The sequence below is a fragment of the Marmota flaviventris genome, chromosome 6 (genome assembly GCF_047511675.1).
Source record: "Marmota flaviventris isolate mMarFla1 chromosome 6, mMarFla1.hap1, whole genome shotgun sequence".
NCBI lineage: Eukaryota > Metazoa > Chordata > Mammalia > Rodentia > Sciuridae > Marmota > Marmota flaviventris.
Genome location: NC_092503.1, coordinates 16,479,312 through 16,505,237, shown reverse-complemented (window position 1 = coordinate 16,505,237; position 25,926 = coordinate 16,479,312). Strand labels below are relative to the sequence as shown.

Genomic DNA, 25,926 nt, shown 5'->3' with positions numbered 1-25,926 from the left:
TGTAGTGGAAGTACTTTTTATATTGTTTTGGAGACTAGCAAGGCATAAACAATCAACAGGCACAGAAAGAATGTGCCTTTCACAGTATGTGCTATGATCTAGTTTCTTGCAGTAACAGTTTATCAGAGGAACATAATGCTACTTAAAAATCAGTCAAATTTTTCCACCGCCTTAGGGAATCAATCTGTCTACTTATTTAAAGGTAAAAGAAAACCTTGGTAAGGCAATCACAAATGTAGGTATCTGAGTAGGCAACATGCATTCCGAATATAATTGTCCTACCTTTTCTTCCTCATGGAGGAAAAATGGATAAATATTTTCAACCTTCAATAAATAATTCATAAAGGTCTGACAAGTTTCATAATCTCAGGAATTCAAGTGCATTTACAAAACTGGAGTGATAATATTATTTGTGTTACAGAGGATACTTAGGGCTCACTAACGATAAGTTCTAGATGATGACACACATTTTAAGTCATTCACATGAATCGAAAAATATTCACTTTGTTCCCTTAAAAATGACTTTTAATTGAAGAAGTCAGAGGATGGGATTAAATAAAATCACTCAAGAGTAATTCTTTGCGCTCCAAGTTATAATAAACAAAGTTCCCGAAATTGATACACACATTTCTATTCTATAAATCCACCGCCATCGCTCCCATCGCTTCGAACTATGATCAGTGACCTAACATTAAAGCGTAAGGGAGAGATTCCCACGATTTCAAGTTATACCCAAGGATCCGGGCCCTCCGCGGTCCAAAGAACTGCGGTAGCTCTTTCAACGCAACTTTCCTTCAGAACCACCTTTCTCTTTCCGCCCCTCCGAAGCGAGTTGGGGGTGGGGTGGGAGGGGACAGTCGCCTCGAGGCCGCCAGCAAGGCAGGCTCTTCCCAGCCAGACCTGCACGTCCGAGGCCGAAATGCCTGGGGCTCTTCCTGCAGCACCCGGTGCGGCCAACCCTCGCTTCCCCAGGGCAGGGCTCAGCTCAGGTCAAAGCGACCAGCCAAGTCAGGCCCGGACCCGGCCGGCTCAGCCCGCCCGTCCGCAGCAGCCCCTGGACCCCCGCCAGCGGGGATGGGCGTGGGCCCCTGCGGCCACCGCCCCGGCCGAGCGGACTCCCGAGGAGAGAGTGAGCCCCACCCGCTACGGCAGCCCCGGACTTACCTGCAGGGGAGAGCGGGGCTCCTGGACAGCGGCCACGGGCCCGAGGGCAGGAGCCGAGGCGGCCGGAGCACGTCCCAGGGGCCCCGAGTGTCCCAGGTGGCGCAGGGCGGGGAGAGAGGCCGGTGGGCTGCCGCAGGCCGGCGCGGCCCGTCGCAGGGGTCGCGAGGACCTGGCTCTCCCCTTAGCACCAGGCCGCCGCCGCCGCCGCCATTTTGCCTTCGACTCCGTGTCGCCGCGGCCGCACTCCGCTGCGATTTACCGGATGTGCGCATTTCCCGGCGTCGCTTGCGCGGGGGCCGAGGACTGGGGGCTTCTGGCTGCCCGGCCGCGGGGAGCGAGCGCGCCGCCTGCGGCCTCCCTGCTCGGGCCGGTGTCCCGCCGCCGAGCGCGTGGGTGAGCGTCGCCCCACTACGCTCCGCCTGCCGCGCCCGCTGGACCCGCTCGCGAGCGCGGCCGAAGACTCCCCGCCCGAGCTTGCTCGGCGTACGCAGTCGCTCCTTCAGCCAATCGAGCTCTGCATCCGGACGGAGAGAAGGGAACCGCGTCCCCAGGAGCTCAATTCTCGGGAAGCGGCCGGGAGTGGCTCTCGGAAACCTCGCTGTGGACATCAGGATTCGAGATCTGAGGGCTTAAATAAAATCCGATTCTTGTCTAGTGAGCTTCGAGCACGTGTGTTTTATGAACCAGCCAGACAATGTCGCCAACCACGACCGACCCGTGAGCAGAGTTCAGGTGTGTCCGCCTCATCCTAGAAGAGGAGGTCGTTATTGCCAGAGTTGGAATAACGGGGGCGGTGTGAGAAGAGGGCTCTATTTCTTGTTAAACTGAATTGTAAGTCAGGGATGGAGTCATTTAGTTTGTGGTTTTGGAAGATAGTGCCCGTCCTTTGCAACGAAGAGCATCTTTGCCAATTTTGCTTCTTGAAAATAGATACTATTAGTACTTTCAGATATCTCCTTTTGACATATTTGTACTAGACTAACTATAAAAATTAAAGGCTACTTTTTATCAAGTTAAATTAATTACTGGCTACTGTAAACCTAAATTCAAATGTGAATACCTCTGTTAAAAAGATTCCACTTAAGCTGGGCGCGGTGGCCCACGCTTGTAATCCCAGTGGCTCCAGAGGCTGAGGCAGGAGGATCACCAGTTCAAAGCCAGCCTCGGCAAAAGTGAGGCGCTAACTAACTCACTGAGACCCTGTCTCTAAATAAAAATACAGAATAGGGCTGGGGATGTGGCTCAGTGACCGTGTGCCCCTGAGTTCAATCCCTGGTACGACTCCCACCCCCCTCCAAAAAAAAATTCCACTTCAGGCAGAACAAACCTGTAATCCCTGGGAGTCTGAGCCCTGAAGGTCATAAATTCAAGGCCAGGGACAATTTAGTGAGACCTGTTTCAAAATTTGAAAAAAACAAAAAGGGTTGTGGATGTAGCTCACTGGTAGAGCTCTTGCCTAACACTGCCAGGCCCTGGTTTCAATTGCCAGTATGGCAAGCAAGAAATAAATAAATAAAACATTTCAGCTAGGAGTTCACCTTATAAGTTCCTGGTTCAGTCTCTGGCACAAAAAAACAAATTTAAAAATTCCCATATAATCACAGAGTTTGTAGGATGTAGCGGATATGGCTCCAGGAGTGTCATTAAGAAGCTTTCTTCAACTGGAGGACTAAGTAACCTGTAGTGTCACACTTGGCCCTAAAATTCTATGCTGTATGTAAGGGCTTACTTGCTCTGTTCAGAGGTTATTTAACTGGAAGGACACATTACCCCCAGAATCTTGTCACTGTTACCAACCCATGGAACTTTTTCACTTAAGCTCTCAAGCTCTGTAAACCTAAAGGAAAATATCTCCATAAACCATTGTCTTTGGGGAAATTCCTAGATAATTCAAGGAGCTCAGTAAATTGTTCAACACAGGTCTGGGAGGCTTGTATTTGTAAGGGGTGAGAAGAATGAGGAAAGAAGAAATGATCAGTAAAGGGGTTGCAGTTATAGCTCAGTAACTGGGTAGAGTACTTGCCTAGCATGTGTGAGGCACTGGGTTCGATCCTCAGCACCACCATAAAAATAAATAAAACATAGATATGTCTATCTACAATTAAATTTTTTTTTTTAAATATTTATTTATTTATTTTTCGGTGGACACAACAACATCTTTGTATGTGGTGCTGAGGATCGAACCCGGGCCGCACGCATGCCAGGCGAGCGCGCTACCACTTGAGCCACATCCCCAGCCCTACAATTAAAATTTTTTAAAAAATGATCAGGAAAGAACAGACAAAATGCAAAGTTGTTGGGACTGTGGGTGCTGATGGTGATAAAAGGCCAGGGAAAGACTGGATGTTTGAAAATGGCATTGCATTTAAAGGTTTTTTATTATCATGATGAAAAAAACCCTTAATCCAGCCTTTGATGCGTCAGAGGAATAGGGGCTACATTTCATGCATGGGTAATAGACAGTAGGGAGGTACAAAAGAAGTACATATGGAATTAGTCTGGAAATCAGTATGGCCTTGAGAACATAGGACCTCCCAGAAATTAATATAATCTTGGGGGAAGACTAGCACAGCTCACACAGAAGGAATGGAGAGTTATGCTCTACCTCCTTGAGGGCAGAAAATTTCAATAAATTACTTGGATTTCTGCTCTGACTTTACTTTGCCACTCCCCCCACTATTCGTATATTTATATCATTATGGACCCCGGATATTTTATACTTCAGTTATTTTTTGCTCGAATCATTCCAGTTTTGCCCATTAGTGGCTTTCATTTGGCTTCTGTATCTTTGTCATACACCACTACAAGATACTCCAAGCTATCTCATATATCAGTCCCATCCTGGAATCATCACTTCTCTAATGAGCCCTGGTTCTTTTTATTGGAGAATGGTATTTAAAACCAAATCTGGGTTCTAGTGGGCTGACTGCTATTGGGTATCATTGCTTCTAGGATTTCTCCAAGAGACTTTTTTTTGGTTGTTTAGTTTTTGAGGTGCTAGAGCTCAATCTCAGACTTTGTGTTGACAACAGATTTAAGTTTAATTTATCCTATGCAAGGGTTTGTCTTGTTGAAAACTGTTATTTTATAGTCTAGTATTAATTACAATTTAGCCTCATAAATCCATGACCTATACAAAAATTAACTTTGAGAGTAAATGCATCTTTAGGGAGGAGGGTGGTACCAGGGATTGAACCCAGAGGTGCTTAACCACTGAGCTACATCCTCAGCTGTTTTTTTATTTTGAGATGGTCTTGCTAAATTGCTGAAACTGGCTTTGAACTTGGGTTCCTCCTAATTTAGCCTCCAGAGCAGCTGAGATTACATGTGTACTCTGTGGTGCCCAGCTGAGTTAATGCATTTCTGATGGCTTTGAGTTGTGCTGGTCTATCACCTATTGTCTGCCAAAGTTGTCATGACAGTTTGGAATTGAGTACAAATTTGTTTTTGTTTTTCTTTCAGTACTGGGGATTAAACCCAGGGTGTCTCACATGCTAGGTAAGTACTCTACCACTGAACTACATCTCTAGCCCTCAACATTATTTTTTTTTCAACTTTTTTTTATAGTTGTAGATGAATAGCATGCCTTTATTTTATATATTTGTGTATGTGGTGCTAAGGATCGAACCCAGTGCCTCACACATGCTAGGGAAGTGCTCTGTCATTGAGCTCCAGCCCTGAACATTAATTTTTGATTATTGTTTTTTAACCTAATCATCTATCTATAGTTTTTCTACTTCCCCATATCCTGAGTGGTTCCCTGCCCTCCCTCTCTCTCTCTCTCTCTCTCTCTTTTTCTTTTTTTTTTTTTTGGTACTGGGGATTTAACGCAGGGGCAATGAGCCATATCCTCATCCCTATTTTATATTTTATTTAGAGACAGGGTCTCACAGAGTTGCAGGCTGCCTTGCCATAGCTGAAGCTAACTTTGAACTCACATCTTCCCGCCTCAGTCTATGAGCCACTGGGATTACAGGCGTGTGCCACCTGCCCTTTTTTTTTTTTTTTTTAACCTTTAATGTAGCAAATGTTACTAGAAATTGTTCCAATGCTGATGACTTTTAGAAACCAGCTTTCAGTTGTTCAACATTGCCAATTCACATTAATGGTGGTTCAGGATACCAATTAAAAAGAGATCAAGGAATTGCATACCATATTTTGGTTCTCCTCAGGTTTCATATCTGTAAAACATGAGCACTATTACTGCTTTAGACCTTCTGTTAGCATGGGCTAGATACCATATTCATACCATAAGCTTAAATGAAGGCTCGCTATAACATACTGAACTTGGTATGTTTCTTATCTAAGATTCTGGAATGGATTATTGAAAGGATGTTTCCACCATACAATGAAATAGAAGTATTATTCACAAAGGTCAAGTAATTTTTCAGTTATTCCCAACTTTTGATAGGATGATATTGCAGTTATTTTCTCAAAATAGCCTTATGAAAAAGATAAATGGAAAGATGTCAATAAATTAGGTTTGTCCATAAATATTTTAATACTTGTAACCAAATACCAAAGGTTTATGTGTCACTGATAATTGAATCATGCAAAGGGCCCAAGAAATTTGGTTCATTTAGCATGTATCTCCTAACCAACAGGATGAAAGTGTAGATGGCATGTTGGGCAACTCTTAAAGTAGCTTCTTTAGAAGAGGCAAAGGAGATTGTTCTTTCGTATGCTGAAATGAAATTTGTCTTAGAACAATAATAGGTATATAATAAGGATCAGAAACCATTTGCATTAACCCAAAAATATGGAAAATGTGCTTAGAAGTTCATATGTGAAAACTTAGGGATTAAGTTCAACTACTCAGCAATCTAATTTTACAAAAATTAAAATAAGCTGATACAGCGTTCCAAAAGAATACTGTACCCAGAACAAGGATGGCAAGGTTTCTGTCATACTCTCAGCAAGGCAGACACCTCATAGAAAAGTGTTTGTTTTTTGAAGTCACACTTAAAACAGGGAGTTAGGCAAACAAGTTATTTCTTAAAGGGAAAACAAGATTGTGAGTTCAGTTTAATTCACTGCTTACTATGGATCATACTGTTAAATATGCTAATGCAACAGAAGACATATCCCCTGTTCTTGTTGTGGCCCAGTAGGGGGAGACAGTCTGCTTAAATTATGCACAATGGGTTTTTGAAGCAGAGAACAATTTAGCTCAAATTGTCAGAAGTCAGTGAAGGCTTTCTGGAGGAAATATGACACCTAAAAGATATCCTAAAGGAGTCCTAAAGTAGATTGAATCCAAGAAAAATTGGGAAGGGAACCCTGTCCACAAGGAACCACTAAAAGGATAAATTAGAAAGGTTCTTCCTGAAGAAGCTACAATACATAGTTTTGAATATCTGAATATTTGAGAATTAAGTGATTTTTATGGCTCTTGAGATAAGATTAAAGGAAGCAAATTTCAGTTCAGAATATAAAAACTCATTTTATTTAGTGAAAACCCACATTGAGGCATCCCAACATAATGAAAATTCAAATATAACAAAATTGGCAGTTGGCTTGTTTCATAACAGAATCACAATATCATTAACCCACAACCATTCTACCATTTTACAGGATTGTTTTGGATCTTACCCATAAACTGAAACTCTGTCACAATGCTGCATCAATTAGAGCTGTCCAAATGAGAAGCTGCACAGTGAAATGGGAAACTTTTTTTGTACTGGGCAAAAAAAGACGCCTGTAATCCCAGCGTGCACTGTAGGGATTTTACCACTAAGCTAATCCCCAGCTTTTAAAAATTTTTTATTTTCAGACAGTCTCTTAAATTGCTGAGGCTGGTCTCCAACTTGCAATTCTTCTGCCACAACTTCCCAATGGCTGGGAATTACAAGCATAAGCTACTGTGCTCATCTTGGGATATGTTTTTAAGTATAAACTGGACAATAATTTGTTGCACATGCTGCAGAGGGATGATCACATTTAGATTGGAAATGGCCTCCAAGGTACCTTTCATCTGATATCCTGTAGCCTTCAAAAGAAAATGTGATTAATTTCATAAATAAATTGGTAAATTACCATATTATACTAAATAAAGCTTATGTTTCTTATTAATTGGCAGAACTTGGCGGGCATGGTGGTATGCATCCATAATCGCAGTTACTTAGGAGGCTGAGGTAGATACATACAAAAAGTAACAAAGAAAAATAAAAAATAAGGGGTGTGAATTTAAAGTAATTTGAGACATGTAATAGTCTAGCTTTTATCTGTTGATAAATCAACTATAAAAATGTTCATAAGAATCTGGGAAATTAAAACACTGCTTAAATATTTAACAGTATTAAAGAATAATTTATTAGAGGAATGATATGGTATTGTGCTTATTTTTTTAAAAGGAGGGTTTTCGTTCTTAGGACACACACAGTAAATTATCAATAACACATTATCTGGAATTTGCTTTAAAATGGTCAAGCTGGGTGCAGCAGTACATGCCTGTAATCCCAGCATGCACTGGAGGGCTAAGACAGGAGGATCCAAGTTCAAAGCCAGCCTCAGCAACAGCGAGGCACAAAATAGGCCTGGAGACATGGTTCAGTGGTCCATTGCCCCTGAGTTCAATCCTTGGTACTTCCCCCAAAAAAATTAAAATAAAATGATCCAGAGCAGAGGTGGGGTGGTGGGGAGTGAATGACATCAGAAATGAAAATTGGGTGTGTTTCCTGATAAACCTGGGCTCATTAAATTATTTTATTTTTATGCTTACAATGTGTAAAAAAAAAATTTCAGGGGGCTAGATGGGGAATTTACTGTCCTTAGTGTGCATAAAGCCCTAGGTTCAATCCTTAAGACCGCCCCCCAACCAATTTTTTTTCAGATGTATGTGCGTGTGGTACATTCAACATGGGTGCTTTTCCACTGAGCTACATCCCCATCCCCAGTTTATTTTTTTATTTTGAGACAGTCTTGCTAAGTTACACAGGCTGGCCTCAAACTTGGTACCCTACTACCTCAGTTTCTGGTAGCTGGGATTACAGGCATCACTAAATAAATTCAAAATGTGATAATTACACATAAAACATGAAACCTCAAAATAGAGGAAAATATAGGTAAACATTTATATAAACTTAGGATAGGGATAGCATGATGCAAAGGGCATAAAGTGTAAAGAAATCAATTGAGTTGACCATATACAAAATGCCTAATTCTATAAAAAGCCCCATGAATAAAGCCAAAGCTAAATTAAAAGCTGCCTGTATCATAGGACCACAGGCAAAAAAATTCTTCATATATAAAAGGTTAAAAATTAATAAGAAGATGCTAAATTGCCTCCAAAAATAAAAATGGCTAAGAATACAAACAAGTAAAAGAAATATAAATATAGTATAATCATAAACAGTGAAAGGTGTGAACATGGAATGTAATATGCCATTAAGTAAAATATACTATTATACATTTATACTTTAGAATACTTAGTAGTTCAAAATGATGATAATGTGTTTACTGCCAGAAAATGTGTATCCACAAAGATAACATGTATATTTTCATTTTTTAAAAAAATTTATGGGGCTACAGGTACAGCTCAATGGTAGAGTGCCCAGTATGCAGAATCCCTGGGTTCAGTCCCCAGCAACGCCCACTGATCCACAGAAAATAATAATAAAAATATTTGAACACAATTATAAATTTGTCGTTTTTGCTCTACTCACTTTTTCCTGAAAAAACTTATTAAAATTAATAAGAAAATGTTATAGGAATAAAAATTATAGGAACTCATTGGTGGTTTAATGTTAAATCCTACACCACTAAAAATGAACAGTTGCTTCCAGGAATTGTCAATAATATTCTGTTTGAAAGAAATGTTATTTATCAGTACAAGGATCCCTCTGATGTTCTTCCACATGTTCAAAATCTTGTGCCATCAGCAATCTATCAGATTCTGTAACTATTGTGGGAATACCCAAGTAACAAATGCCCAAATTGGGCATTGATATTAACAATAGTTTACTGATACGACCCCTGTAAATATCACATTTTTCAATAATAAAGTTTTGCACAGAAATTGTAATTCAAAGGGCTAACTATATATTTAACTTGAAATATTATAATCCCAGTATTTTCATGAAAACAGTTGTCTGGTAACATATATTGCTTCTGCATCAGTTCCACAAACAAGACAAGGACCTAAAACATCCAAACTGTTCACAGACAGAGTCCTGCTGGGAAGCAAGCTTGTGATTTCAATACGGTCTTTCGCAGGATCAGTGCTGAGCCAGGAACTTATAAGAGATTGGTGAACATTAGCCTGGTTACTAATGCTATGAGTCAAAAAAGTACCGGTTCTTCCTCCTGAAAGAAAAAGGGGGGAAAAAAACTTTCAAGACTTCAAGACTAATTTTATGCTAGTATACATCTAAACCTCTACTGATATTTCAGAAAGACAATGAGTCCAACTTGTATTAATTCTCAGAATGACAGGCAGATAATTCCATGATCACATGTTGTCATTTTTTACCAAAGACTTATTCAGTATTATTAAATACTCAAATTTCCAAGGGAAAATATGGATACCTAACTTTAAATCATCATGTAAAGCAGATAGTTTATTTTCTGTTTGTTTTTTTAATGGGAAGCAACAAAGACTTGAGGATAAGTAGAATAAATATGTAAATATATATAAATAAATAATAACATAAATAAAAGCTCTTGGATAACAACAAATAAAATGTTCACAAAAAATTTCTGTTTGTTTGCTTTGTGCATATTTCTAAGTAAATATTTCCTAATGTATTTTTAAATGTTTCTATGATTCTAAGTATAATCAATTTGTTTTAGATCTTTTATTCTTACCCTTTTAAGATAAAGGAAACTTTAGAAGGAAAACTAAAAGGAAAACTTTAGAACATGACTAGATTATAAACATTCCTAACAGTGCTATGCACTTAATATAGAACTAAATGAGGCAAAGACAGAATATCAGCTATTATTTGCAATTTTCGTTCTTTTCAACTTTCTTTCAGATCATAAAAGGGAAAATTTCATATACCATTCCATCAACACATAGGTGAGTATCTACTATGTGTCAGGCTCTATGCTAAGTGTTGGTAATGTAAGACAAAATCCTGAATCCTTAAATATTAGTAGGTTTAGGGGCTGGGTATGTATCTTAGAGGCAAAGCTCTTGAAGAGCACATGCCAGGCTCTGGATTGGATCTCCAGCATCACAACTAATAATAATAATAATAATTTTAAAACTAATTTAAAATTAACCTATTAATTTTAAATCAAATGTACAATATTAAACCTTGTGGTCCTTTAAAGTCCAGCTCAACTTTCTTCTCTTGAGAAATCTTTGAAGAAGCTCTAAATTCATGTTTCTTTCTTCCATCCCAGAACCCTCAGCACTGTGTTTAACATTACTATCTTGTTAGTTCCTTTTGCCATGATTTAACTTTCCATGCCCCTTCTCCATAACTAAATCCAAGACTTTCTCAAGAGGAGGTTGCATATTTTATGTTTGTTTTACCTTTCCACAGTATCTAATATCATGCCTTGCAACAGTAGAAAACAAAATATAATAAATAATTTTACTTCCAATCTAACCAAGGTTTCTAAAAAAGTAAGATTTCAAATATAACGCAGTAGAAGTAGAGAAGGGAAATAAAATAAAAGTACTTAACATATGCTTAGATAAAACTATTAAGTTTCTCCATAAATGAAGTTACAGACATGCATACATGTTACATACATTCCATACCTGTCCAGAATTTTTTGTGGGGAAGGTGCTGAGCAATTGAACCTAGGGGCTTGCCTATGTTAAATATATGATCTACCAGTGAGTTACATCACTAGTCCCCTTATTAAGAATTTTTCTGGTGAAGTTTCAGAATTTTTTTCCATCATTTTACTGTTTATCTTGTTTTGTGCTCCCAAATATTACATTGCTTTTGAATACGGTTCAAATTAATATACAAGTTAAATATCCTTATCTTCAATTCTTGGCTATAAAATGTTTAGGATTTTGAATATTTTTAAAATTCTGGAATGAAATGAGCTATTTTAAGGTTAAAACCCAAGCCTAAACATGAAATTAATTTATGTTTCATATAAACCCCATTCATATAACCTGAAGGGAATTTTATATAATACTTTAAATGGGCCTGCATTTTTGGTACTGGGGATTGAATCCCAGAGAACTTAACCACTAAGCCACATCCTCAGCCCTTTTTATTTTTTCAGACAACTTTGTAAGTTGCTTAGGGCCTTCCTAAATTGCTGAGGCTGGCCTCAAACTTGTAATCCTCCTGCCTCAGGATCCCAAATCACTGGGATTATAGACATGTGGCACCACACCCAGCTGTGCCAACATTTTTTCTTTTTAAATCTTAATGGTAGGGGGATTAAATCCAGGGGTGTTTTACCACTGAGCTTCATTCCCAGTCCTTTTTATCTTTTGAGACAGGGTCTTGCTAAATTGCCCAGGCTAGTGTCCAACTTGTGATCCTCCTGCCTCAGACTCCTGAGGAGCTGAGATTACCTATGGTTCCAAAGTTCATTTGTTCATTCATTCAGAAACCTTTACTGAATGCCTATCCTCTAAATGTGTTAGGGCCTACAATAGTGAGCAGGAAAAAAATGTTTCTATACATACAGAGCAAAATCTAGCTGACAGTTTTTAAAAAGTATAGCCTGGCAGGATGTGCATGCCTATAATTTCAGTGAGTCAGAAGGCTGAAGCAGGAGGATCACAAGCTCGAGGCCAGCCTCAGCAACTTAGCAAGACCCTATCTCAAAATGAAAAATAAAAAGCACTAAGGATATGGCTCAGTGATAAAGCACCCCTGGGTTCAATTCCCAGTACTGCAACCCCTCAAAAAAAAAAAAAAAAAAATATATATATATATATATATATATAAATAACAGCCCAATCAGAAAAAAATCAATACCTGACTAGTGTACCTGCATTTTGACTGTGACCCATCACATGAAGTTAAAGTGTGGAATTTTTCACCTGTGACATCAATATTGATCCTCAAAAACATTTCCGATTTCGGCAGAAACGGTGGCATATGCCTGTAACCCCATGTAATCCCAGCTACCAGAGAACCTGAGGCAGGAGGATCACAAATTTGAGGCCAGCCTCAGCAACTTGGCAAGGTATTCAGCAACATAGGGAGACCCCATGTCAAAAAGGACTGGGGATGTCGCTCAGTGGTATAGCAACTCTGGGTTTAAGCCCCATGTCAGGGAAAAACAAATTTCAGATTTTGGAGCATTTCAGATTTTAGGATTAGAGATGTTCACAATTTGAATTATTCACAACCACTGAGACAAGACTCCCTTCTTGCTTCCACTTTTCTGCTTCCATTCCTTCCTGCTGTCTTTGTTTCCACCATCCTCACCCCTCTTACATAGTCTATGTTCTGTAGCACCAGTGATTCTTGGAAATCTCAGTCTTTCCACAACCAATCCTTACTACCTACAATCCCCCTGTCCTAGTAGTTGAATGGCAGCCACATCCACCTTGCTGTGCTCTGCCTCTCAAGTCCTCTGCCTGGAATGCATTCATGTAATTCACACCTTCACTTCTCACAGGTGACTACTCAAATGTTATTTCTGTCAGGTGGGATCTCCGACTACTCTAGAGTCGTTCCCCTCACTCTTCCTTTATCCTTTTATCAGTACATTTGGTCCAGCTACTTTCTTTTTTGCTTTCAGTCCCTTTTGCTGTGCTCTACTATGTATTGCAAACTCCATTTTCCAGGATCCCTTGCCATCTGCTTTCCAGATGGACCCTACCATGGGAGGCACTATGTGGGTGACTGGAAGGCGTAGGAGGAGAGAAGCAGCTCCCTTCCTGCTCCAGGATTTTGGCAACAGCAGCACTGGCAGCAGTTCCAGGCTGGGTTGAGGTGGCATTTTTTCCTGCTAATCCAGAATCAACTTTAACAGCATTTCCAATAATGTAGCACCAAAGGTATTAATGATTTCTGCTTTCTGGTTATCACCTTTTCTATTTGCACTACCAACACTCCTTGAATTCCCTTTTGTTTTTCCAGTCCTTCTAACACATGTGAAACTAACTCTTTCTATATTCTGGGTAGTTTGGATTTTTCTGATTGGGCTGTTATATATATATATATTATTTATTTTTTTTTTTTTGAGGGGTTGCAGTACTGGGAATTGAACCCAGGGGTGCTTTATCACTGAGCCATATCCTTAGTGCTTTTTATTTTTCATTTTGAGATAGGGTCTTGCTAAGTCTATTTCATTTTGAGATAGGGTCTTGCTAATACTGAAAATACTAATTAAAACCCCTGAGCCTTTTAGTCTTGAGAACAGAAACCCGGCACATTTTGTCATTCATTAATTTTAAAAATATGAGAACATCAGGCTGGAGTTATGGCTCAGTGGTAGAGTGCTTGCCTAGCACAGGCAAAGCCCTGGGTTTGATCCTCAGCACCACATAAAAATAAAGATATTAAAAAAATATATATGAGAATGTTCAATCTAGTATTTAAAGGCATACAATAACACAAGAATTTTCATTAACATGTTTTGCCTGAAGCTGGGGTTGTAGCTTAGTGGTTGAATGCTTACTAAGCACATGTGAGGCACTGGGTTAGATCCTTAGCACCACATAAAAATAAATAAATAAAGGTATTGTGTCCATTTACAACTAAAAGTAATATTTTACCTTAGCAGTAAAAAAGCTTAGAAATAACATTGCCAAATATATCCTTAAAATTCACCACAAAAAAAAATTATAAAGGAAATTTTCACATAAGAAAAAAAAAAAAAAAAAGGGTTTTTACCTTGGTGAAAGAGTGAGGACTTTTCTGGCACATCTGTGGAGGCATCCCAGTGCCATAAGGATCCATCTTCAGAACAAGTGAATAGATGATCTGGATTGGATGGGTGAAAATGAACTTCCCACACTAAAAGATAAAAACCAAGAAGTTTATTCCTCTGCAGATTGCCTGAACAAAACATTAAAACCCTATCTCCGACTTCTATCAAGCTCTATTACATACCTACAAACCTCAAGTATGTAGCCTCAAATCAAAGTCTTCAAAATTAAAAAGAGAATATAACTGCCTAAGGTTGAAATATGTACCAAGGAAAATGAAGTCAAGTAAATAACCTTGTGGACTGGGCCAGAAAATGAATAAAATTCCTCACTAAATCATTTAACCTATTATACTTTTTTATGGAAAAGAATAACAGTGGTGGGCTGGGAATATAACTCGGTAGAGTGCTTGCTTTGCATGCATAAGGCACTGAGTTCGATCCTCAACACCACATAAAAATAAATAAAGGTTTATTAAAAAAAAAAAGAAGAAGAGGGGCTGGGGATGTGGCTCAAGCGGTAGCGCGCTCGCCTGGCATGCGTACAGCCTGGGTTCGATCCTCAGCACCACATACAAACAAAGATGTTGTGTCCGCCGAAAACTAAAAAATAAATACTAAAATTCTCTCTCTCTCTCTCTAAAAAAAAAAAAAAGAAGAAGAAGAACAGTGGTGGGGGTAGGGGCAAAAAAGAGTGTGGACCTGAGTTAGAATGCTAGTCTACCATGCCCAAGGCCCTGGATTCAATCCCAATAAATTCAATCTCAAAACAGATTATCGAGTTGGGTTTGTAGCCTAGTTGGTAGAGAGCATTTGCCTCAAATGTATGAGGCACTGCATTCGATCCTCAGCACCACATAAAAATAAATAAATAGAACTGTGTCCATCTAAACTAAAAATAAAAAAAAAAAAAGATTTCTTTTCAAAAGATGGTACTTTAAATGATTATGAGTCATGTTAAGTAAGTATAATAATATGAAATGCAGGGCTGGGGTTGTGGCTCAGCGGTACAGTGCTTGGCTAGCACATGTCAAGCCCTGGGTTCAATCCTCAGCACCATATGAAAATAAATAAATAAAATAAAGGTATTGTGTCCAACTACAACTAAAAATTAAATATTAAAAAAATAATAATAATATGAAATGCAGCCGGGTGTGATGGCACATGCCTATAATCCCAGTGGCTCCAGAGTCTTAAGGCAGGAGGATCACAAGTTCAAAAGCTGACTTCGCAATTTAGTGAGGCCCTAAGAACTTAGTGAAATCCTGTCTCAAAAGAAAAAAAGGGAGGGGGGGGGGAGCGGGGTGTGCAGGGATGTCACTCAGTGGTTAGGGTGCCCCTGGGTTCAATCCCTGTTTCCAAAAAACCAAAACAAACAACAACAAAAGTACAAACATAGGAAATACATTAAGAATGTCCACAGAGATCTAGGGATATAGCTTAGTTGGTAGAGTGCTTGTCTTGCATACACAAGGCCCTAGGTTCAATCCCCAGCACCACAAAAAATAAAATAAAATAAAGAAAGAATGACTATGGAAAATACTGAAAATACTAATTAAAAAAAAAAAAAAAAACAACTGATAAATTCTCTTATTTTTTTTTCCTGTCCTTAATAGATGGTTACATTACTGGAACGACTGAGAGAAGACCATAAAAGAAAGATAAATGCAAATCAATATTGGCTCAAGTCAAGATTTGGGATACTTCTGGTCTACATCAAAGAAATAGCAACTAGCTCCTAGCACACCAAAACTTGGAAATGTTCCAAAAGTTGGATCCAGTTTCAGATGGAGGAATTTCAAGAAGCCATTGGGATTGCCACCCCACCCTTCACCCCAGCTCTAAACTTTAAGGGAACTTTGTGTACACAGACACCTGGGAGGCAGTAGAATACCCATGATTCCCCAGAAAGCTACATACAGCATGCAGGCAAAACTGTGAACAATGGTTCTGAATCTGAGCTAGGTCACTTTGAAGAATCAGTATAGGAAGTATTTGAATTATGACATGAAAAGAATGACACAGGTTTGTGAGGTGGCAACTAACCTTCATTTTGACAGTTATATACTGTCACAAAAAGGAGGGAGGGAGGAGGGGGGGGGAGAGAGGTGGGGAGGGGGGGAGGGAGAGAGAAGAATGTATTCTAGAGGTGTTCCCATAAAGTACATTCACACTCTTTCATTAAAACAATGTGGGAAAAAAAATAAATAAAACTAAAAAAAAAAAAAAGTGAAACACAATACCCTGTGTAGAGCCATGAGCAGATTGCCCAAATCTACATTTTTTATGCATTTATTTTCAAATTAGAAAACAACCCCCTATAAAACATTTCATTTCATTACTAGTTAGGAGGTAGGATAAATTCAAAGCAAAATATTAAAAGCCACTGCAGTTGTGTTTACATTGCTTAACTAGGCTGCCAATTAAAGAGGGCTGGAAAGTAGAGAAAAAAGGGTCAGGGGATATACCTCAGTGCTGGAGTGCTCTTGCCTAGCATGTGTGAGGCCCAAGGTTTGATGCCCAGCCCAAAAAAAAAAAAAAAAAAAAAAAGCCAGGCTTGGTGGCGCAACCCCGTAACCCCACTGACCTGGGAGACTGAGGCAGGAAGATCACAAGTTCAAAACCAGGTTCAGCAACTTAGCGAGGACCTAAACAACTAGGGAGACCCTACCTCAAAATAAAAATAAATAGGGCTGGGGAGGTATCTCAATGCTTAAGTGTCCCTGGACTCAATTCTTGGTACCAAAAAAATAGATAATTTTTTTTTTTTTTAAAAAGGGAGATCAATCTGAAAGCTTGTGAGTCTTCCACCAGGTTAGCCCTTAGGCAGAGTTATATAACCTGGGAGAGGCAAACAACTTTCTATCCTTTTATTTGCTGGATGTTTTTCTTTTCTTTTTTTTATGAGGGGGAGGGGGATATCAGGGATTGAACACATAGGGACTTTATCACGAAGCCACATCTGCAGCCATTTTTTGTGTATTATTTAGAGACAGGGTCTTGCTGAATTGCTTAGGGACTCACTAAGTTGCTAATCTGGCTCTGAACTTGCGATCCTCCCGCCTTAGCCTCCCAAGCTGCTGGGATTACAGGTATGCGCCACAACACCTGGCTATTTGATTCTTGAACATAAAGTCATTTGTCTTTCCAAGGTAATATAGTGACTACTTTTTTTTTTTTTTTTTGTACTGGGAATTTAATCTAGGGGTGATTTACCACTACACTACATCCTGAGAACTTTAATTTTTTGAGACAGGGTCTCACTAAGTTGCTTAGGGTCTTGCTAAATTGCTGAGGCTGGCCTCAAACTTGCAAATCTTCCTGCGTTAGCTTCCTGAGTCTCTGGGATTACAGATGTGCAGCACTGCTCCTGGCAATAATGTGAAACTTATTTAAACAGAGAAGTTGCAATATTAGCTTTCTTGTATTTTTATTCAAGCAGAATCTAATAGAAACTTTTTGAACCAGAATTTTTAAATATAATCTATTTTAGTATGACAACAGCTATGTATTGTTCTTGTTTTAAAAAAAAAGATGCAATGATAAATTGAGAAGCACAAAAGATTAGTACATATGAAAAACAACAGTCTCTATTTGATTAGGAAAAAAGGCATTCTTACACACTTAATGACAATATAACCTATTTTTATGTAGGTTTGACAACATGCATTATAGCTTTAAAATTATGCAAGTTTTAGCCAATCAATTCCACCTTTAAAAAATTATCCTAAGCAGGGTAAGGGTTGTGGCTCAGAGGTAGAGTGCTCACCTAGCAAGTGTGAGGCACTGGGTTTGATCCTCAGCACCACATAAAAATAAAAAAGATACTGTGTCTACCTGTAATTGAAAAATAAATGTTAAAAAAAATTATCCTAAGAAAATAAATGCATATGCTGGGGTTGTGGCTCAGCGGTTGGGCACTGGCCTTGCATGCCTGAGGCACTGCATTGGAATCTCAGCACCATATAAAAAAACATAAATGGATAAAGATATTATGTCCATCTACAACTAAAAAATAATTTTAAAAAAAGAAAGAAAAAAAAATGCATAGGGCTGGGGCTGTAGTTCAGTGGGAAAGTGCTTGCCTCGCATGTGAAGCACTGGGTTCAATCCTCAGCACCACATAAAAATAAATAAAGATACTGTGTGTTCATCTACAACTAAATAAATATTAAAAAAAAAAAAAAATAAAGAAATGCATAGATAAATACCTAAAGATATTTCCTATGGTTTTGGAGCTTAAATATGCCTCGGGCTGGGGATGAGGCTCAGTGGTAGAGTCCTTACCTACCACTACGTATAAGGCCTCAGGTCCAATCCCCAGTAATCCCCACCCACTAACATTCACATAGCTTACATGTCAAAATATAAAGGTATTAAAGTTTTACAATTCAGACATTAAAACCTATGACATAAAATGATCTATGTGTACCATTATGCCAAGGTGCTTATGTCATATAACTCATATAATAAAAACTTTCGATATCTCCATAATACTTACTTTCAGCCTCATGAGCCTTCAGCAGAGATACAGGCATAGTACCTTGTCTAACATCCCAAATACTCAGCATTCCATCCTGGCCACCAGTAGCTACAACATGCTGCTGGTTGGGATGTCTGTCAACACAGTGAAGTGGCACTCGATCACCAGTCCTTTTGTGGGAAATACAAATATATCAAATACAAGGTAAAGTACAATTCTGTGTAACCCAAGAAACATTTTATTCTAATAACTACAATACTATGCTAGTTATGTGGCTTAATGATGCCAAGCTGGGTACGGTGGTGCATACTTCTAATCCCAGAGACTTGGGAGGCTGACGTAGGGAATCTTGAAGTAGGGAATCACAAGTTTGATGCCAGCCTCAGCAATTTAGTGAGATCCTGACTCAAAATTAAAAGGTAAAAATGGCAGGGCATGTGGCTCAGTGGTAAAACACCCCTAGGTTCAATCCCACTGCTAAGACTGGGGATACAGCTAGTGGTAGAGTACTTGCCTAGCATACATAGACCCTAAGTTCAACCCCCAGTACCACAAAACCAAAAAATAATAATGCCAAAAAAGTAAAGAGATTAAATGTATTTATAAATATTAAAAAAGCTCATTTTTACATTTATATGTAATTTTAAAATATGTAATTTTACATTTCAATTTACAATTATAGGCCAAAAGTATTCATTCTCTCTTCAATGTGGAAATGGAGAAATAAGATAATCTGATGGTAAAATGGACAAAACCCATTTCCATTTTTAGGGTTTTAAGAAAATATCTATCAACTATACTCAAATATTCCTTATTCCTATTTTATTTAATGCTTATTTTAAATAACTTTTATTCAGTCTGACACACTCCATTTTCTTAAGAAAGAAGTGAATGTTACACACCTAGAAATGGGAATTTCTGCTCAGAAAAATGTTTTGGATTATATTTTCCACCTATAACATCTAGAGTGTATTTTATCCTTTATTGATAAAATCATTTGATAAACAGAAATAAGTTCTCCATGAAATAATAAAAACTTCAAAAAGATAAAGGCTCTGAATCAATACAGCAAATATGTACTAAATAAAGCATGAGAGCATCAAGTCCACCACATAATTCTTTGTCAAATTTAATTAGGAATCACTACCTTAAATGCAATGGAGAACACCACATTAAGTGAATTAAGGCAGACTCAGAAAATAAAGGGTTGAATATTTTCTCTCATATGTGGAAGCTAGATCAAAGTAAGGGGGAAAAAGGGGGAATGGCTCAGATATAAGGATTCAGGAAAGATCAATGGGTTAGAAGGAGATGGGGGAAGGAAGAGGAATAGAAAAGGGGAGGAAACATGGAGTAAACAGGACAAAACTATACAATGTGAATATATAAATAAACCACAATGAATTTCACCTCTATGTATATCTATAAAGCACCAATTAAAAATAAATAAATAGAAGGGGAAGAGGATGTAGCTTAATGGTAGTGCTCCCTTGGGTTCAATCCTAGTACTGAAGGAAAAAAAGGGTTTTTAAAGACAGCTGTCATAACCAATTGAACAAATTGATTTTGCATTGCATTATTGAAATAACAAATCAAAACTTACAATGATAATATCTGAGAAGGTTCATTTCCTTGTTGTCTGAAGTCCCATATTTTTAACTGTCCAATTGAATTTACTGTAAGTATCTCAGGAGTTCGAAGGAAGGTTACAGCATGGAGTGTACTGCTATCTGCATTGTCTACAAATTTATAAAATGGCAGTGTGTTTAATAGATCCTTTTTTTCATGAAAATCTTAAATTGCATTGCATCTATTTATCAAAATATCACAAATGAAGTTTCCAATCAGTCACAATTTGACTTCTATGGAAAAATGCACAGTAGTGTATGCATTCAGGCAAATTCTCCTCAGAGAGAAAAATATCACGCATGGGACATCTGAATTGTTTTCTAAATGGAGAGCTGAGTTTTCAGGTACTCCTTTTTCTATTTCCCCTCAAGACTGTTACCCTGAAGATAGTGATAACGAAAGCTCAACCTTAGGCTGACTTCCCTATAGCCGTGGAAGTGACTTCTCCAATTGTCAAGGCAGTGCATGCACATTGGGGTTACCTTCACCTTTTTTCTTTAAGTTGTAACAAAACATCGACTTATGTTCTTTAATTTTACCATTCCTTTAAATAAAAAAATCTGGTACCAACTCCCCACCTCAAAAAATTGTTACCATGCATTTCTGAGATAAATGTTCAAGCTCCTCTATATTCAGTCTTATTTCCCACTAGTCCTTGATGCAAAGCTCTATGGGTCCAAAACCCACTGATCCGACAGAGCTACTCTGACCTTGTATTATACTGCTGACACATCTCAAATCTATTCACCCTCATCAGCTTCCTCTTTCGCCACAAAGTCCTTCCTCGTTGTTATAAAGGTCCTTTCCTTAAGTGTCCTGGAGGGTTTAGAATTTATAGAACATAACTTAATGTATACTTTCTTTGAGTCTTATTTTGTGCCACTCCTTCACACTGCCATCAGGCAACAGTCCTTAACTAGCAGCAAACGATATAACTCAAAACTAAAAATCATAATAAACAACACAGAAAACTGATTCCTGGCTCAATCCCTAGAGATTCTGATCCAAAAGATCTAGGGCAATGAACTATTAGAAATCTCAGCAGACAAGTCTGTGTGAAACATAGTTTAGAAATGCTACACTAGACTAATCCTTCTAAAGCATGAAACAGAGAATATTGCTCCATTGCTCAAAAACTTACAATGACACCTTAATTTTTCACCACCAAAATGGTTCTGCATTCAAGATTCTTTGCAAACTGGTCCCAATTTACCTTTTGGATTTCATCTTTCATCTTTCCTATAAAATACTAATGTCAGGACAAACTTTTATTTTTTTTTTTGTCATTTCCTGTATAGCTTCACCTTGTCTCCATGCTGTTGCCAATGTCTGGTATTGTCATTTTTTAGTATTACTTATCGTCTACAACCTAGATTAAGTTGTCATCTCCTTCCTGATTCTTTATCTAATAAAGAATCCCTTCTACCTGGTCCCCCCAAATAACAAATAACTCCTCTGTAGTCAGTCACTCACTCTGTCCTCATGGATATGCTGCCCTTGACCAAGGGATTCTGCCTTGTATGTTTTTAATACTCCTCAAACACTTCACCCTGTACTTACTCTGCATTTTAAGTGTTCAATTACTATATGATGGAAAAAATAAATATGATGATTTTTCTTACCTATTGTTCTTACAGCTTCCTTGTGATCAACCCTGAAGAGATTTATTCGACCATCCTCTCCAACTGTGACAATTTCTGGGTTGTCACACACAATGCCTGTACATGGGGCACTGCTATAAGAAGGACTGCCAGGCCCCGTGTGGTAGTGGGCTGCTGTCCACTGCTGGTTGACTGACAGAGTCTAAGTATTAGAAATGAGAATACTTTTTAATCAAAGACCAAGCATTTTTCCTTAAGAGTATTTTAAAATTCTATCTTGACCTTTCTAGAAAAAGAATAACTCTTTTTTTTCATTTGTACTTTAGATTAGTAATGTCTAAAAACTACTAGAAGCTCCGTACACAATGAATTAGACTCACAAAAAATGTTGTCCAATAATGTGACATATTCAACTTAAAGCAAAGTAATCATTTTTAGATATCAAGCAGTTCAATGTTCAAAAGCAGCTATTTAAATTATTCTTTTTTCCCCTTGGTATTGGGTACTAAACTCAGGATCTTATACAGGGTAGATAAGCACTTTGAGTCAGGGTCTTACTAAGTTGCCCACTAAGTTACATCCTGAGATCTTTTTGTTTTTTACTTTGAGACAGGGTCTTGCTAAGTTTCCTGAGTAGCTGGGATTATAGGCATATAACACTGTGCCCTGTTTACTCTTTTTCTTTTTTAATTTTTTTGAATATTTATTTTTTTCAGTTTTCGGCGGACACAACGTCTTTGTTTGTATGTGGTGCTGAGGATCGAACCCGGGCTGCACGCATGCCAGGCGAGCGCGCTACCGCTTGAGCCACATCCCCAGCCCCCCCTGTTTACTCTTTAAATTCTTTTGGCAATGATCTTCTATTTAAGAGCCCCTGAATTTTATTCTTAAATAAATCTCTTCAACTTTAAAAAAATGACTTCATTAAGAAATACTGGGGCTGGGGTTGTGGCTCAGTGGTAGAGTGGTTGCCTCACACATGTGAGGCACTAGGTTTGATCCTCAGCACCACATAAAAATGAATAAACAAAATAAAGATACTGCGTCTGTCTCTAAAAAATATTAAAAAAAAAAAGAAACACTTAACAGGCATGTGCTACTGCTTCTGGCTGCTATTATTTATTCTTTGTGAAAATACTTTTACTTACATAGCAGTTTTGACTCCATTAAAAAAATACTTAACTGGGTCTTACATTTACTACTTCATTGCCAAGGGTGGTCTCCAACTCCTGGGCTCAATAGATCCTCCCACCTCAGACTCCTGAGTAGCTAGATACAGGCACATGTCACTACACCCAGCTCCCTTCACGTTTTAACAATGTTTTATTTCTGTCATTATTAAACTCAATCTTGTTTAAGCCTTCTTAAAAATAACTAAAATACAAACTTTTTTTTCAAATAAAAGTTCTTTACCTGGTTATTTGGATGATGGAGAAAAACTGTTACACATCCTGTTGATGAAGCAGCTACAATTCTTTCCTGGTCAAAAAACTAAACAAAAAGTTCCAGCTTGTTATAAATCCAGAAACAGTAGTAGGGAGAAAGCCTATTATTCAACTCAATTAGTAACAGACTCTACCATAAGCAAAGAGCCTATGAATTCTAAGCAAATAAAATATGTTAATAAATCTAAAAGTCAATACTGCTATATATGTAAAAATATTTTCACAAAGAATAAATAATAATAGCCAGAAGCAGTAGCACATGCCTGTAATCCCAGTGACTGGAAAGGCCGAGGCAGAAGGATCTTGAGTTCAAGGCCAGTCTCAGCAATGTAGTGAGACACTGCCTCAAAATAAAAAATAATTAAACAAAACAAAACAAAAAAGCTGGGGATGTCACTCAGTGATAAAGCACCCCTGGGTTCAATCCTCACTACAAAAAAGAGTAAGTAATAATTTTTTCTTAAGTTCACTCACCTAAAACATATGTAATTTTGGACCACAACAATGCAACTTTAGAAAAGTATCATTCCTAAGGTTAGTACTGTTTCTATAGAGTAAATAAAAGAAATGAAGTAATGAAGACTCGGATTTGAAAACTCTCTCTCTTTTTTCTTTTTTTTGAGACAGTGTCTCTGTATTGCCAGACTGATCTCAACCTTCTGGGCTCAAGCACTCCTCCTGCTTCAGCCTTCCAAGTAGCTAGGATTCAAACATCTACCACCACATCCAACTTTGAAAACTTAATTTCAAACCCCAATTACTATGGGTTTTGAGATGCTTTTTAGGGAACTCAAGTTCACAGGTTAGGGATGTGGCTCAGTGGTAGAGCTCTTGTCTGACATGCAGGAGGCCCTGATTTTGATGCCCAGCAAACACACACACACACATACACACACAAAAAAAGAGAGAGAGAGAATGAATTTAAGTTCTCTAAGTCTTCCTAACACTTTAAAACAGGAGTACTGCCAGGTGCAGTGGTGCACGCCTGTAATCCCAGTGGCAACTCTGGAGGCTGAGACAGGAGGATACAGAGTTCAAAGCCAGCCTCAGCAAAAGTGAAACACAAAACAAATCATTGAGATCCTGTCTCTAAATAAAATAAAAAATAGGACTGGGGATGTGGCTCAGTGACCCTGAGGTCAATCCCCTATATCCACACCAAAAAACAAACAAACAAAAAACACAGGAGTACTAATAATTCAAAAGTCAGGGCTGGGGATGTGGCTCAAGCGGTAGTGCGCTCGCCTGGCATGCGTGCAGTCTGGGTTCGATCCTCAGCACCACATACAAACAAAGATGTTGTGTCCGCTAAAAACTTAAAAATAAATATTAAAAATTAAAAAAATTATAATAATTCAAAAGTCAATTCCATACGAACGTCCCTGCACATTATTTGCCACATAATATATGCTTCAAAGATTTTAGTCTCAGCTTTTTTATTGATAAAGAGAAATAACAAGCTGGGCATGGTGACACAGGCCTGCAATCCCAATTACTTGGGACACTAAGGCAGGAGGATATTATTTATGTATTGTTTGGCGATATCTACTGTCCAACAGTCCAGGAACCTGTGCTTTTGGTTCCTTCTGTGCTATTGGTAATGTCTGTAATAGCCTTCCATCCCTCTGTACTTCTCAGAGAGAGACAGCCTCAGTAAATTCGTGAGGACTTAGGCAACTAGGCATGACCCTCCCTGTCTCTAAATAAAATATTAAAAAAAGGGGGATGTGGCTTAGTGGTAAAGCACCCCTGGGTTCCATCCCTGGTACCAAAAAAAAAAAAAAAAAGGCAAGGAAAAAAAGCAGAAATAACAATACCTGAGGGATGGGGATATAGCTAACTGGTAGAGCACTTGCCTAACATGTGCAAGAGCCTAGGTTCAATCCCAAGCACCTCACTGCAACAAACACACAAAACATAAACCAATGCTTGATATGTGGAAATGCAATGAAAATTATGTTAACTTATATAAAGCTCCAAAACATTCCTCGGTGCATAGATTAATTTTTAAAAACTAGGATTAAATCTACAATCTCTTTCCCAGTTCTGATCCTGCCACCAAGTGGCTAAATGTACCGACAAATCATATTTACCAGGAGTGTGACTAGACAAAATTTTAAGATCCCCTGCATCTCTAGATATATTATTTTCAGTGTTTAAAGTTATCTTTTGGGTACAATACAGATTTACCTGTAAATCCATGACATCACCATGGTGTTTGATATCACACAATAATTGATGGTCTCCTTCAAATCCTCCATCAGAGTCCAAATTCCCAAAATCTCCAATAGACCACAATGAAACATAATTTTCCTGCAAAGATAGCGTAAACGTCAACTAGAGGAAAGTAAAATCCGTATTACTTTCAGCCAATCTTGACTCAGAAGCACCTCACACGAATGGTATGGTAAGAATTTAAAAACACAAGGAGATACGAAGCTCAACCATTAATGGCTCTGAACTACAGGCAACAGAACCATGACGAGGGTTCAGGGGACAGAGAAGGGCGAGAGGACCTAGAAGGCGAGAGGAGCTAGAAGGTGAGAGTTCGCGCTCGGCCGGCCCAGGACACCCAAGAGGAAAAGAAAGAAGGGTACGGGCTCCGCTTCCCGGGAACAGCGGTACCTCATTGTCCCAAGAGCCGGTAGCGAAGGTCTCTGCGGTTTGCAGGCTTCCCGGAGGCACTGGTCGCCAGCGGGTTTTGCTGATTTTCTGAGACACAAACTTGGCATAAATTTCCTCCATGCTGAAGGCGACCGCGGCAAACAGTGCAAGAAACACAACGCGCGCCTTTCAGCCC

General features: G+C 38.6%; 3 protein-coding genes across 4 annotated transcripts in view; 1 reads left to right on the top strand and 2 right to left on the bottom strand.

Annotated features, from left to right (window-relative positions):
- Lats1 (large tumor suppressor kinase 1) overlaps positions 1–1,252 on the bottom strand; it is a 45,214-nt gene extending 43,962 nt beyond the window's left edge. For both annotated transcript variants that reach the window (XM_027939581.2, XM_071612916.1), the window contains exon 1: positions 1,165–1,252. The gene's annotated coding sequence lies outside the window, so the exon portion shown is untranslated. The remainder of the gene's footprint in view (positions 1–1,164) is intronic.
- On the top strand, positions 674–6,827 carry LOC139706108 (uncharacterized). Its single transcript, XM_071613788.1, has 5 exons — positions 674–769; positions 829–1,260; positions 1,350–1,896; positions 4,627–4,662; positions 6,739–6,827. The coding sequence occupies exons 1-5, from the start codon at positions 674–676 to the stop codon at positions 6,765–6,767; spliced, it is 1,140 nt and encodes a 379-aa protein (XP_071469889.1). The 3' UTR covers positions 6,768–6,827.
- On the bottom strand, positions 6,588–25,926 carry Nup43 (nucleoporin 43). The gene is made up of 8 exons (XM_027939580.2): positions 25,752–25,926; positions 25,317–25,439; positions 23,095–23,172; positions 21,703–21,883; positions 20,055–20,190; positions 18,470–18,621; positions 13,935–14,057; positions 6,588–9,468 (listed from the first exon to the last, which is right to left on the bottom strand). The coding sequence occupies exons 1-8, from the start codon at positions 25,869–25,871 to the stop codon at positions 9,239–9,241; spliced, it is 1,143 nt and encodes a 380-aa protein (XP_027795381.1). The 5' UTR covers positions 25,872–25,926; the 3' UTR covers positions 6,588–9,238.

Coding starts and splice junctions, on each gene's coding strand:
- LOC139706108 (XM_071613788.1), top strand. CDS start 674: ATGATCAGTGACCTAACATTAAAGCGTAAGGGAGAGATTCCCACGATT. Junction 1,897..4,626: donor GACCCGTGAGCAGAGTTCAG/GTGTGTCCGCCT, acceptor TTTTTCTTTCAG/TACTGGGGATTAAACCCAGG. Junction 4,663..6,738: donor CAGGGTGTCTCACATGCTAG/GTAAGTACTCTA, acceptor ACCATTTTACAG/GATTGTTTTGGATCTTACCC.
- Nup43 (XM_027939580.2), bottom strand. CDS start 25,871: ATGGAGGAAATTTATGCCAAGTTTGTGTCTCAGAAAATCAGCAAAACC. Junction 25,440..25,751: donor CCGGCTCTTGGGACAATGAG/GTACCGCTGTTC, acceptor CTATCTTTGCAG/GAAAATTATGTTTCATTGTG. Junction 14,058..18,469: donor GAAGGCTCATGAGGCTGAAA/GTAAGTATTATG, acceptor TTTATCTTTTAG/TGTGGGAAGTTCATTTTCAC.